General features: G+C 50.3%; 1 protein-coding gene across 1 annotated transcript in view; it reads right to left on the reverse strand.

Annotated features, from left to right (window-relative positions):
- Positions 1 to 13,669, reverse strand: part of samd4a (sterile alpha motif domain containing 4A) — a gene marked incomplete at its 3' end in the record, with an annotated part of 140,365 nt that overhangs the window by 34,976 nt on the left and 91,720 nt on the right. The window contains 1 exon segment of the mRNA XM_084337658.1: positions 352 to 669. Within this exon segment, the coding sequence (XP_084193784.1) occupies positions 352 to 669 (318 nt within the window).

Genomic DNA, 13,669 nt, shown 5'->3' on the forward strand with positions numbered 1-13,669 from the left:
GTCTGTCTGTCTGTCTGTCTGTCTGTCTGAGGAGAGGGTCTGTCTGTCTGTCTGTCTGTCTGAGGAGAGGGTCTGTCTGTCTGTCTGTCTGTCTGTCTGAGAGGAGGGTCTGTCTCTCTGCCTTCCTCTTTTTGTCTCTCTCTCTGATCTCTCTCTGTCCTCCTATTTCTGTTTCTCTGTCCGTCTGTCCTCCCCTCTTCCCATCCCCTCTATCCGTCCTCTCTCTCTCTCTCTCCGTCCTCTCTCTCTCTCTCTCTCTCTCTCTCTCTCTCTCTCTCTCTCTCTCTCTCTCTCTCCGTCCTCTCTCTCTCTCTCTCTCTCTCTCTCTGTGTCCTCTGTGTCCCAGTTCACCTCTCATGCCGCTGCCATCCTGGTGGAACGAGCTACGGTGAAGGCTGCCTCCTGCTCCCGCTCCTCCTCCCGCTCCTCCTCCTCCGCCCAGACCAGCCTCCTCCAGGTGCTCGCTGCCTCCGCTGCCAGAGGACGCGATGCTACTCTGGGGGGAGAGGGGCGCATGGTCAGCCAGGGAGGGGGCCCTGGGGGCCCGCAGGTCCTCCTGGGACAGCCAGACGTGGCCCAGGGGCTGGGGGCCGCTCATGGGGGGCGTCAGGGACACCGAGCGCTTCAGGGGACTGTGCTGCGGGGGCCCTCCTCCGTGGCCTGACAGGACTGCAAGACAACAGGCAAGACAAACAGGCCCCAAACGGTTAGAGAGGGGGGGGGGGGGGGGGGGGGGGCAACATCAGGTGTAAAGGGACTGCTCTGTACGGGGGGGGGGGGGGGCAACATCAGGTGTAAAGGGACCGCTCTCTACGGGGCGTCTGTCTCTACACTGTGGCAGGACATACTGGGGAGGTGTTTGAGGGACAATTATATTACAACGTCTGTGTCTCTCTCCTCTCCCTTTCTGTCTGTGTCTCTCTCCTCTCCCTTTCTGTCTGTGTCTCTCTCCTCTCCCTTTCTGTCTGTCCCTCTCTCCTCTCCCTTTCCGTCTGTCCCTCTCTCCTCTCCCTTTCCGTCTGTGTCTCTCTCCTCTCCCTTTCGGTCTGTGTCTCTCTCCTCTCCCTTTCTGTCTGTGTCTCTCTACTCTCCCTTTCTGTCTGTGTCTCTCTCCTCTCCCTTTCTGTCTGTCTCTCTCTCCTCTCCCTTTCTGTCTGTCCCTCTCTCCTCTCCCTTTCTGTCTGTGTCTCTCTCCTCTCCCTTTCTGTCTGTGTCTCTCTTCTCTCCCTTTCTGTCTGTCTCTCTCTCCTCTCCCTTTCTGTCTGTGTCTCTCTCCTCTCCCTTTCTGTCTGTCCCTCTCTTCTCTCCCTTTCTGTCTGTCCCTCTCTCCTCTCCCTTTCTGTCTGTGTCTCTCTCCTCTCCCTTTCTGTCTGTGTCTCTCTCCTCTCCCTTTCTGTCTGTGTCTCTCTCCTCTCCCTTTCTGTCTGTGTCTCTCTCCTCTCCCTTTCTGTCTGTGTCTCTCTCCTCTCCCTTTCTGTCTGTCCCTCTCTCCTCTCCCTTTCTGTCTGTGTCTCTCTCCTCTCCCTTTCTGTCTGTCCCTCTCTCCTCTCCCTTTCTGTCTGTCCCTCTGTCCTCTCCCTTTCTGTCTGTCCCTCTGTCCTCTCCCTTTCTGTCTGTCTCTCTCTCCTCTCCCTTTCTGTCTGTCTCTCTCTCCTCTCCCTTTCTGTCTGTGTCTCTCTCCTCTCCCTTTCTGTCTGTGTCTCTCTCCTCTCCCTTTCTGTCTGTCCCTCTGTCCTCTCCCTTTCTGTCTGTGTCTCTCTCCTCTCCCTTTCTGTCTGTGTCTCTCTCCTCTCCCTTTCTGTCTGTCTCTCTCTCCTCTCCCTTTCTGTCTGTCCCTCTCTCCTCTCCCTTTCTGTCTGTGTTTCTCTCCTCTCCCTTTCTGTCTGTCTCTCTCTCCTCTCCCTTTCTGTCTGTCCCTCTGTCCTCTCCCTTTCTGTCTGTGTCTCTCTCCTCTCCCTTTCCGCCTGTCTCTCTCTCCTCTCCCTTTCTGTCTGTCTCTCTCTCCTCTCCCTTTCTGTCTGTGTCTCTCTCCTCTCCCTTTCCGCCTGTCTCTCTCTCCTCTCCCTTTCTGTCTGTCTCTCTCTCCTCTCCCTTTCTGTCTGTGTCTCTCTCCTCTCCCTTTCTGTCTGTGTCTCTCTCCTCTCCCTTTCTGTCTGTCCCTCTCTCCTCTCCCTTTCTGTCTGTGTCTCTCTCCTCTCCCTTTCTGTCTGTCCCTCTGTCCTCTCCCTTTCTGTCTGTGTCTCTCTCCTCTCCCTTTCTGTCTGTCCCTCTCTCCTCTCCCTTTCTGTCTGTCTCTCTCTCCTCTCCCTTTCTGTCTGTCTCTCTCTCCTCTCCCTTTCTGTCTGTCCCTCTGTCCTCTCCCTTTCTGTCTGTCCCTCTCTCCTCTCCCTTTCTGTCTGTGTCTCTCTCCTCTCCCTTTCTGTCTGTGTCTCTCTCCTCTCCCTTTCTGTCTGTCCCTCTCTCCTCTCCCTTTCTGTCTGTCCCTCTCTCCTCTCCCTTTCTGTCTGTCCCTCTCTCCTCTCCCTTTCTGTCTGTCTCTCTCTCCTCTCCCTTTCTGTCTGTGCCTCTCTCCTCTCCCTTTCTGTCTGTGTCTCTCTCCTCTCCATTTCTGTCTGTCTCTCTCTCCTCTCCCTTTCTGTCTGTCTCTCTGTCCTCTCCCTTTCTGTCTGTGTCTCTCTCCTCTCCCTTTCTGTCTGTGTCTCTCTCCTCTCCCTTTCTGTCTGTGTCTCTCTGTCCTCTCCCTTTCTGTCTGTGTCTCTCTCCTCTCCCTTTCTGTCCTCTCCCTTTCTGTCTGTCCCTCTGTCCTCTCCCTTTCTGTCTGTCTCTCTCTCCTCTCCCTTTCTGTCTGTGTCTCTCTCCTCTCCCTTTCTGTCTGTGTCTCTCTCCTCTCCCTTTCTGTCTGTGTCTCTCTCCTCTCCCTTTCTGTCTGTGTCTCTCTCCTCTCCCTTTCTGTCTGTGTCTCTCTCCTCTCCCTTTCTGTCTGTCTCTCTCTCCTCTCCCTTTCTGTCTGTGTATCTCTCCTCTCCCTTTCTGTCTGTGTCTCTGTCCTCTCCCTTTCTGTCCTTTCCCTTTCTGTCTGTCCCTCTGTAATAATAATAATAATAATAATAATAATAATAATAATAATAATAATAATAATAATAATAATAATAATAATAATAATAATAGTTATATATTTGATTTGTAAGGGCACTTTATATTTGTGGAACAAATCCCAAGGGGCTACAGTGTAGAAGAACACAAAAACTAGTAAGAGAGTAAAAGAAAGAACATAAAATAAGTAGGACTAAAACTAGTAAAAGAGTAAAAAGAACATGAAATGTGTGGAGCTAAAACTAGATACAACTCAACAAAAGTCTATTAAAAAGGCTCTGACCTCCTCTTTCTGTCTGTCTGTCTGTCTGTCCTCCTCTTTCTGTCTGTCTGTCTCTCTGTCCTCCTCTTTCTGTCTGTCTGTCTCTCTGTCCTCCTCTTTCTGTCTGTCTGTCTCTCTGTCCTCCTCTTTCTGTCTGTCTCTCTGTCCTCCTCTTTCTGTCTGTCTCTCTGTCCTCCTCTTTCTGTCTGTCTGTCTCTCTGTCCTCCTCTTTCTGTCTGTCTCTCTGTCCTCTGTCTGTCTGTCTCTCTGTCCTCCTCTTTCTGTCTGTCTGTCTCTCTGTCCTCCTCTGTCTGTCTGTCTCTCTGTCCTCCTCTTTCTGTCTGTCTGTCTCTCTGTCCTCTGTCTGTCTGTCTCTCTGTCCTCCTCTTTCTGTCTGTCTGTCTCTCTGTCCTCCTCTTTCTGTCTGTCTCTCTGTCCTCTGTCTGTCTGTCTCTCTGTCCTCCTCTTTCTGTCTGTCTGTCTCTCTGTCCTCCTCTTTCTGTATGTCTCTCTGTCTCTCTGTCCTCTTTCTGTCTGTCTCTCTGTCCTCCTCTGTCTGTCTGTCTGTCTGTCTGTCTGTCTGTCTGTCTGTCTGTCTGTCTGTCTGTCTGTCTGTCTGTCTGTCTGTCTGTCTGTCTGTCTGTCTGTCTGTCTGTCTGTCTGTCTGTCTGTCTGTCTGTCTCTCTGTCCTCTTCTGTCTGTCTGTGAGAATGTTGGGGCTATATCACATCCTCACTGCCACAAAAACACACGTGCACTGCACACACGTACACACACAACACACACATACACACAGTCACACACACCAATGCTCCCTCTCCTCCCTCTCCTCTGCTCTCCTCCCCTCCCAACCAATCACAACCGTTGATCTGTAGGGATAAATTTGATATTTGAGGGACAATTATATTACACACACACACACACACACACACACACACACACACACACACACACACACACACACACACACACACACACACACACACACACACACACACACACACACACACACACACACACACACACACACACACACACACACACACACACACACACACACACACACACACACACACACACACACACACACACACACACACACACACACACACACACACTGGGCCGGGTGGAAGCTACACACACAGGATCTTATTTTGCTTTTGATATATCTTTTTAACATAATGATAACATAGGGAGGTTCGGCTTGTGGATATCATGGGAAAGTGGGAGCTAGCATGGGTGGGGGGTGGTTCTGGGACGCTGGAACTCTCTCTCGCTGCCTATCTATCTACACTTGATAACCCTGGTGATATGCTGCTCTCGCTGCCTATCTATCTACACTTGATAACCCTGGTGATATGCTGCTCTCGCTGCCTATCTATCTACACTTGATAACCCTGGTGATATGCTGCTCTCGCTGCCTATCTATCTACACTTAATAACCCTGGTGATATGCTGCTCTCGCTGCCTATCTATCTACACTTGATAACCCTGGTGATGTGCTGCTCTCGCTGCCTATCTATCTACACTTGATAACCCTGGTGATGTGCTGCTCTCACTGCCTATCTATCTACACTTAATAACCCTGGTGATATGCTGCTCTCGCTGCCTATCTATCTACACTTGATAACCCTGGTGATATGCTGCTCTCGCTGCCTATCTATCTACACTTAATAACCCTGGTGATATGCTGCTCTCACCTATCTACACTTGATAACCCTGGTGATATGCTGCTCTCGCTGTCTATCTATCTACACTTGATAACCCTGGTGATATGCTGCTCTCACTGCCTATCTATCTACACTTAATAACCCTGGTGATATGCTGCTCTCGCTGCCTATCTATCTACACTTAATAACCCTGGTGATATGCTGCTCTCGCTGCCTATCTATCTACACTTGATAACCCTGGTGATATGCTGCTCTCGCTGCCTATCTATCTACACTTAATAACCCTGGTGATATGCTGCTCTCGCTGCCTATCTATCTACACTTGATAACCCTGGTGATATGCTGCTCTCGCTGCCTATCTATCTACACTTGATAACCCTGGTGATATACTGCTCTCGCTGCCTATCTATCTACACTTGATAACCCTGGTGATATGCTGCTCTCACTGCCTATCTATCTACACTTGATAACCCTGGTGATATGCTGCTCTCGCTGCCTATCTATCTACACTTGATAACCCTGGTGATATGCTGCTCTCACTGCCTATCTATCTGCACTTGATAACCCTGGTGATATACTGGCTCTCGCTGCCTATCTATCTACACTTGATAACCCTGGTGATATGCTGCTCTCACTGCCTATCTATCTACACTTGATAACCCTGGTGATATGCTGCTCTCGCTGCCTATCTATCTACACTTGATAACCCTGGTGATATGCTGCTCTCGCTGCCTATCTATCTACACTTGATAACCCTGGTGATATGCTGCTCTCGCTGCCTATCTATCTACACTTGATAACCCTGGTGATATGCTGCTCTCGCTGCCTATCTATCTACACTTGATAACCCTGGTGATATGCTGCTCTCGCTGCCTATCTATCTACACTTAATAACCCTGGTGATATGCTGCTCTCGCTGCCTATCTATCTACACTTGATAACCCTGGTGATATGCTGCTCTCGCTGCCTATCTATCTACACTTGATAACCCTGGTGATATACTGGCTCTCGCTGCCTATCTATCTACACTTGATAACCCTGGTGATATGCTGCTCTCGCTGCCTATCTATCTACACTTAATAACCCTGGTGATATGCTGCTCTCGCTGCCTATCTATCTACACTTGATAACCCTGGTGATATGCTGCTCTCACTGCCTATCTATCTACACTTAATAACCCTGGTGATATGCTGCTCTCGCTGCCTATCTATCTACACTTGATAACCCTGGTGATATGCTGCTCTCGCTGCCTATCTATCTACACTTGATAACCCTGGTGATATACTGGCTCTCGCTGCCTATCTATCTACACTTGATAACCCTGGTGATATGCTGGCTCTCGCTGCCTATCTATCTACACTTGATAACCCTGGTGATATGCTGCTCTCGCTGCCTATCTATCTACACTTGATAACCCTGGTGATATGCTGCTCTCGCTGCCTATCTATCTACACTTGATAACCCTGGTGATATGCTGCTCTCGCTGCCTATCTATCTACACTTAATAACCCTGGTGATATGCTGCTCTCGCTGCCTATCTATCTACACTTGATAACCCTGGTGATATGCTGGCTCTCGCTGCCTATCTATCTACACTTGATAACCCTGGTGATATGCTGCTCTCGCTGCCTATCTATCTACACTTGATAACCCTGGTGATATGCTGCTCTCGCTGCCTATCTATCTACACTTGATAACCCTGGTGATATGCTGCTCTCGCTGCCTATCTATCTACACTTGATAACCCTGGTGATATGCTGGCTCTCGCTGCCTATCTATCTACACTTGATAACCCTGGTGATATGCTGCTCTCGCTGCCTATCTATCTACACTTGATAACCCTGGTGATATGCTGCTCTCACTGCCTATCTATCAACACTTGATAACCCTGGTGATATACTGGCTCTCGCTGCCTATCTATCTACACTTAATAACCCTGGTGATATGCTGGCTCTCGCTGCCTATCTATCTACACTTGATAACCCTGGTGATATGCTGGCTCTCGCTGCCTATCTATCTACACTTGATAACCCTGGTGATATACTGCTCTCGCTGCCTATCTATCTACACTTGATAACCCTGGTGATATACTGCTCTCGCTGCCTATCTATCTACACTTGATAACCCTGGTGATATGCTGGCTCTCGCTGCCTATCTATCTACCCTTGATAACCCTGGTGATATGCTGGCTCTCGCTGCCTATCTATCTACACTTGATAACCCTGGTGATATGCTGGCTCTCGCTGCCTATCTATCTACACTTAATAACCCTGGTGATATACTGGCTCTCGCTGCCTATCTATCTACACTTGATAACCCTGGTGATATGCTGCTCTCGCTGCCTATCTATCTACACTTGATAACCCTGGTGATATGCTGCTCTCGCTGCCTATCTATCTACACTTGATAACCCTGGTGATATGCTGCTCTCGCTGCCTATCTATCTACACTTGATAACCCTGGTGATATACTGGCTCTCGCTGCCTATCTATCTACACTTGATAACCCTGGTGATATGCTGCTCTCGCTGCCTATCTATCTACACTTGATAACCCTGGTGATATGCTGGCTCTCGCTGCCTATCTATCTACACTTGATAACCCTGGTGATATGCTGCTCTCGCTGCCTATCTATCTACACTTGATAACCCTGGTGATATGCTGCTCTCGCTGCCTATCTATCTACACTTGATAACCCTGGTGATATGCTGCTCTCGCTGCCTATCTATCTACACTTAATAACCCTGGTGATATGCTGCTCTCGCTGCCTATCTATCTACACTTGATAACCCTGGTGATATGCTGGCTCTCGCTGCCTATCTATCTACACTTGATAACCCTGGTGATATGCTGCTCTCGCTGCCTATCTATCTACACTTGATAACCCTGGTGATATACTGGCTCTCGCTGCCTATCTATCTACACTTGATAACCCTGGTGATATGCTGCTCTCGCTGCCTATCTATCTACACTTGATAACCCTGGTGATATGCTGCTCTCGCTGCCTATCTATCTACACTTGATAACCCTGGTGATATGCTGCTCTCGCTGCCTATCTATCTACACTTGATAACCCTGGTGATATGCTGCTCTCGCTGCCTATCTATCTACACTTGATAACCCTGGTGATATGCTGCTCTCACTACCTATCTATCTGCACTTGATAACCCTGGTGATATGCTGCTCTCGCTGCCTATCTATCTACACTTGATAACCCTGGTGATATGCTGGCTCTCGCTGCCTATCTATCTACACTTGATAACCCTGGTGATATGCTGCTCTCACTGCCTATCTATCTACACTTGATAACCCTGGTGATATGCTGCTCTCACTGCCTATCTATCTACACTTGATAACCCTGGTGATATACTGGCTCTCGCTGCCTATCTATCTACACTTGATAACCCTGGTGATATGCTGCTCTCGCTGCCTATCTATCTACACGCCGGGTTGTGATGGCCATTGGGTTTCTTCATTGAGCGTTTATCCTTATCATAAATATCTTGCGTTTTATTATAAATACGGTACAACTAGCGGTGCGACAGTTCTCCTAAATCTACCGTTCGATTTGACTGTCAAAACTTAAAAGTCACAAGTCGATTGCTCCCACTTGTGGCCTTCACCGCTACGCTGCTGTTAGACGTCGGTCTTGATGTTGTAAAGAAAAACACTAGTTTCTTCAGGGCAAAAACATGCTCCAGATTAAGGCACAGCACTCGAATCGTAACATCAAAAATAAAGGCAGGAATAAATGGCACACCTTTAAACATTTAAGTCAAGTCAACTGTATTTATGGAGCACTTTGAGACACAAGGCAGAGTCGAACTAAACTGTCTCACAAGGTTTCTGAAGTCATGCCATGTTGTGTTGAGCACTAGGACTTTGGATTATAGCGTCAGGAGGATTCAATTGTACGTACAGCATTTTCCATTTTTGGATTCAGGATTGTTCTACTCCTACTAGGTACTAACGATATTAGGGCTGACCCCTATTAGTCGATTAGTCGACTAATCGGTCGAAAGGAGCCGTAGTCAACTAACCAACCTCTTAGTCGAATACAAAAAAATATATATATATTATAACATATATATATATATATTTTTTTTATATCATTCTTTCCAAAAGAAAAGAGGCCTAGAAGCGTGGCTAACGCTAATGGCACGCATACCAGAGGCTAACTGCCTACGAAAACAGGCCCAGAGGCACTGAAAGATGATTTCACCCATCTAATGAACACACTAGACTAGACAAATATCAAGATGTATCCATCAGTGGACCAATTGCATGCTTTCGCAGAGGACAAGAAGCCTTCCGTCGACTCCTTCAGACATTAAGCACCCCCCACAGCCCAAATGGAATGATAAAAAAAAAAAAAAAAAAAAAAAAAATGTAAACAATATTTTTTTTCTTTTTTTTGGCGACCAATAGTCGACTAACGGCAAATTTTGGCCAATCATAGTCGACCATCCAAATCCTTAGTCAGGGACAGCCCTAAACGATATCATTACTATCAGTACCGGGCCGTTCAATTCAAGGATGTGTCACAATGGAAAAGACACGCTATTGAATTACATAGAGGCTTAACCCTTTCACTGCCGCACTACCAAACGGTTAACCCTTTCACTGCGACAATACACAGAAGGTTAACCCTTCCACACGACAACAGGTTAACCCTTTCACTGCCACAGTAAAGGGTCAACCTTCTGTAGTGTGGCAGTGAAAGGCTTAATTAGGTATCTCTCCCCCCTCTCTCTGTCTTTATCCCTCTTCCTTTCTCTACCTTATCTATCTCTCTTTTCCTCACACACATGAATTCTTCCCGTATCGATTACCAGGACGTTCGCTGCCCAGACTGCATCTGTGACGGAAGGAAGACCTGTCGGCTCAAACCAAGCCCACTGTCAGCGTTCGGTTAGGGAGGCGGGAACCCGGCAAGGCGGGGGTTAAACAGGAGTGAGAGGAGGAGGAGGAGGGGAGTGAGACATCACTTCACATGTACAACAGGAGTGAGAGGAGGAGGGGAGTGAGAGGAGTGAGACAGGAGTGAGACACCACTTCACATGTACAACAGGAGTGAGACAGGAGTGAGACACCACTTCACATGTACAACAGGAGTGAGAAGAGGAGGGGAGTGAGACACCACTTCACATGTACAACAGGAGTGAGAAGAGGAGGGGAGTGAGACACCACTTCACATGTACAACAGGAGTGAGAGGAGGAGGGGAGTGAAACATGAGTGAGAAGAGGAGGGGAGTGAGATGAGTGAGACACCACTTCACATGTACAACAGGAGTGAGAGGAGGAGGGGAGTGAGATGAGTGAGACACCACTTCACATGTACAACAGTCTGAGAAGAGGAGGGGAGTGAGATGAGTGAGACACCACTTCACATGTACAACATGAGTGAGAGGAGGAGGGGAGTGAGATGAGTGAAACACCACTTCACATGTACAACAGGTCGGTCTTTCTTCACCAACACCGAATGGAACCCGCCCTGCCATCCATCCAGAAGCTCTTCCAGTAGCGACCGGGAGGCCTATTCTTTAATTGGAGCCGAAGAGTGCTGCCGAGTGCTTCCGCGTTTTCCCTGATTGGCTGCGACACGCCCCGCGGCAGCGTGGAGCTCTGCCGCGGAGCGGAGCAGCAGAGCTTGCGGCATTATGTAGCCGTAATCCCAGATGTTTTTCATTCGACGCTTAGCTCAACTGGTATGCCGCCGTGCTGTGGAGCCTGCGGTGCGGTTGGTCACAAGTTCGAATCACTTCAATTTTTTTCCCCCCGATATAAACGTGCATTCTTCCGCTGGTTAAGTTTAGGCATTCTTTCGGAGTTGGTTAAGGTTAGGGTTAAGTTAAGGTTAGGGAGGGTTAAGGTTAGGCATTCTTTCGGAGTTGGTTAAGGTTAGGGTTAAGTTAAGGTTAGGGAGGGTTAAGGTTAGGCATTATTTCGGAGTTGGTTAAGGTTAGGGTTAAGGTTAGGCATTATTTCGGAGTTGGTTAAGGTTAGGGTTAAGTTAAGGTTAGGGAGGGTTAAGGTTAGGCATTATTTCGGAGTTGGTTAAGGTTAGGGTTAAGGTTAGGCATTATTTCGGAGTTGGTTAAGGTTAGGGTTAAGTTAAGGTTAGGGAGGGTTAAGGTTAGGCATTATTTCGGAGTTGGTTAAGGTTAGGGTTAAGGTTAGGCATTATTTCGGAGTTGGTTAAGGTTAGGGTTTGTCACAGAGAATGCCTGTCTGTCTTTCTTGACGTGGAGGATGCAGCCTATTTCCGCACTGCCGCTCTCTCGCGCTGCCGCGGTCACATGGGCGTCATGGCCAATCAGAGAAACGCGACGCACTCTTCCGCTGGGAATAAGCTACACGCGACCGGGAGGTAAACAGAATAACTAGGAGGGGAGAAGAGGAGGCTTCATGAGTCGCCTCTCTGACTGTGCACGGTGCTGCGCGTCCCTCCCCTCTCCTCCCTCTCCTCTCCTCCCTCTGCTCCCCTCTCCTCTCCTCCCTCTCCTCTCCTCCCCTCTCCTCCCTCTCCTCCCTCTCCTCTCCTCCCTCTGCTCCCTCTCCTCTCCTCCCTCTGCTCTCCTCCCTCTCCTCTGCTCCCTCTCCTCTGCTCCCTCTCCTCTCCTCCCTCTCCTCCCTCTCCTCCCTCTCCTCTGCTCCCTCTCCTCCCTCTGCTCTCCTCCCTCTCCTCCCTCTCCTCTGCTCCCTCTCCTCTCCTCCCTCTCCCCCCTCCCTCTCCTCTCCTCTCCTCCCTTCTCCTCTCCTCCCTCTCCTCCCTCTGCTCTCCTCCCTCTGCTCTCCTCCCTCTCCTCTCCTCCCTCTCCTCCCTCTCCTCCCTCTGCTCTCCTCCCTCTCCTCTGCTCTCCTCCCTCTCCTCTCCTCCCTCTCCTCCCTCTGCTCTCCTCCCTCTCCTCTGCTCTCCTCCCTCTCCTCTCCTCCCTATCCTCTCCTCCCTCTGCTCTCCTCCCTCTCCTCCCTCGCCTCCCCCTCCTCTCCTCCTTCTCCTCCCTCTCCTCTCCTCCCTCTGCTCTCCTCCCTCTGCTCTCCTCCCTCTGCTCTCCTTGCCTCCCTCTCGTTTCTCCTCTGCTCTCCTCCCTCTCCTCCCTCCTCTGCTCTCCTCCCTCTCTTTTCTCCTCTGCTCTCCTCCCCTCCCTCTCCTTTCTCCTCTGCTCTCCTCCCCTCCCTCTCCTTTCTCCTCTGCTCTCCTCCCCTCCCTCTCCTTTCTCCTCTGCTCTCCTCCCCTCCCTCTCCTTTCTCCTCTGCTCTCCTCCCACCCCTCTCCTTTCTCCTCTGCTCTCCTCCCCTCCCTCTCTTTTCTCCTCTGCTCTCCTCCCCTCCCTCTCCTTTCTCCTCTGCTCTCCTCCCCTCCCTCTCCTTTCTCCTCTGCTCTCCTCCCCTCCCTCTCCTCCCTCTGCTCTCCTCCCCTCCCTCTCTTTTCTCCTCTGCTCTCCTCCCCTCCCTCTCTTTTCTCCTCTGCTCTCCTCCCCTCCCTCTCCTTCTCCTCTGCTCTGCTCTCCTCCCCTCCCTCTCCTTTCTCCTCTGCTCTCCTCCCTCCCTCTCCTTTCTCCTCTGCTCTGCTCTCCTCCCCTCCCTCTCCTTTCTCCTCTGCTCTCCTCCCCTCCCTCTCCTTTCTCCTCTGCTCTGCTCTCCTCCCCTCCCTCTCCTTTCTCCTCTGCTCTCCTCCCCTCCCTCTCCTTTCTCCTCTGCTCTCATCCCCTCCTTTCCTCTGCTCTCCTCCCCTCCCTCTCCTCCCTCTCCTTTCTCCTCTGCTCTCCTCTCCTCCCTCTCCTTTCTCATCTGCTCTCCTCCCTCTCCTTTCTCCTCTGCTCTCCTCCCCCTCCCTCTCCTTCCTCTCCTTTCTCCTCTGCTCTCCTCCCACCCCCCCTCTCCTCCCTCTGCTCTCCTCCCCTCCCTCTCCTTCCTTTCCTCCCTCCTGCTCTCCTCTCCTCCCTCTCCTCTCTCTCCTCTCATCCCCCCCCCTCTCCCCCCTCTCCTTTCTCCTCTGCTCTCCTCCCACCCCCCCTCTCCTCCCTCTGCTCTCCTCCCCTCCCTCTCCTCCCTCCTCTGCTCTCCTCTCCTCCCTCTCCTCTCTCTCCTCTCATCCCCCCCTCTCCCCCCTCTCCTTTCTCCTCTGCTCCCCCCCCCCCCCCCCTCCTCCCTCTGCTCTCGTCTCCTCCTCCTACATGCGGTCTACTTACTGTTGCCGCTATGTATAGGACTTCATGGGTCCCGGTTTTAAAATAGGCGCCCAGCTAACATTACAAGTTTCCAGTCCCTAAATATTAGCCATTTTCCCTAAATACAGTCTCCCACAAAGGCTGCCTTACAAGGGAAGCTGCGCTGTGGGGGGGGGGGATGGGGGCAGGAAGGAGAGGGTAACTGGATAGTTCAGTAAGCGTACAGATAGATGTGGCGTTGGACAATTATACGCATGTTCATCTATCGTTATGGTAAGAAGACAAGGAGGAAAGACGGTGGTCGGACTTAGCTCACTCTGGATGACAACATCACTAAATCAAAGACTAAAAGCAGCCTTTGCTCAAAATGACTATTGTGTTCGGTGACAGCTGATGAAACCACTAACTCGTGCTCGTGGGTTTAATCGTCCACCATTACGTTCCAACAGCGTGCGGTCACTTGTGCCGAAC

The sequence above is a fragment of the Notolepis coatsorum genome (assembly GCF_963971535.1).
Source record: "Notolepis coatsorum genome assembly, chromosome: 20".
Lineage (NCBI taxonomy): Eukaryota > Metazoa > Chordata > Actinopteri > Aulopiformes > Paralepididae > Notolepis > Notolepis coatsorum.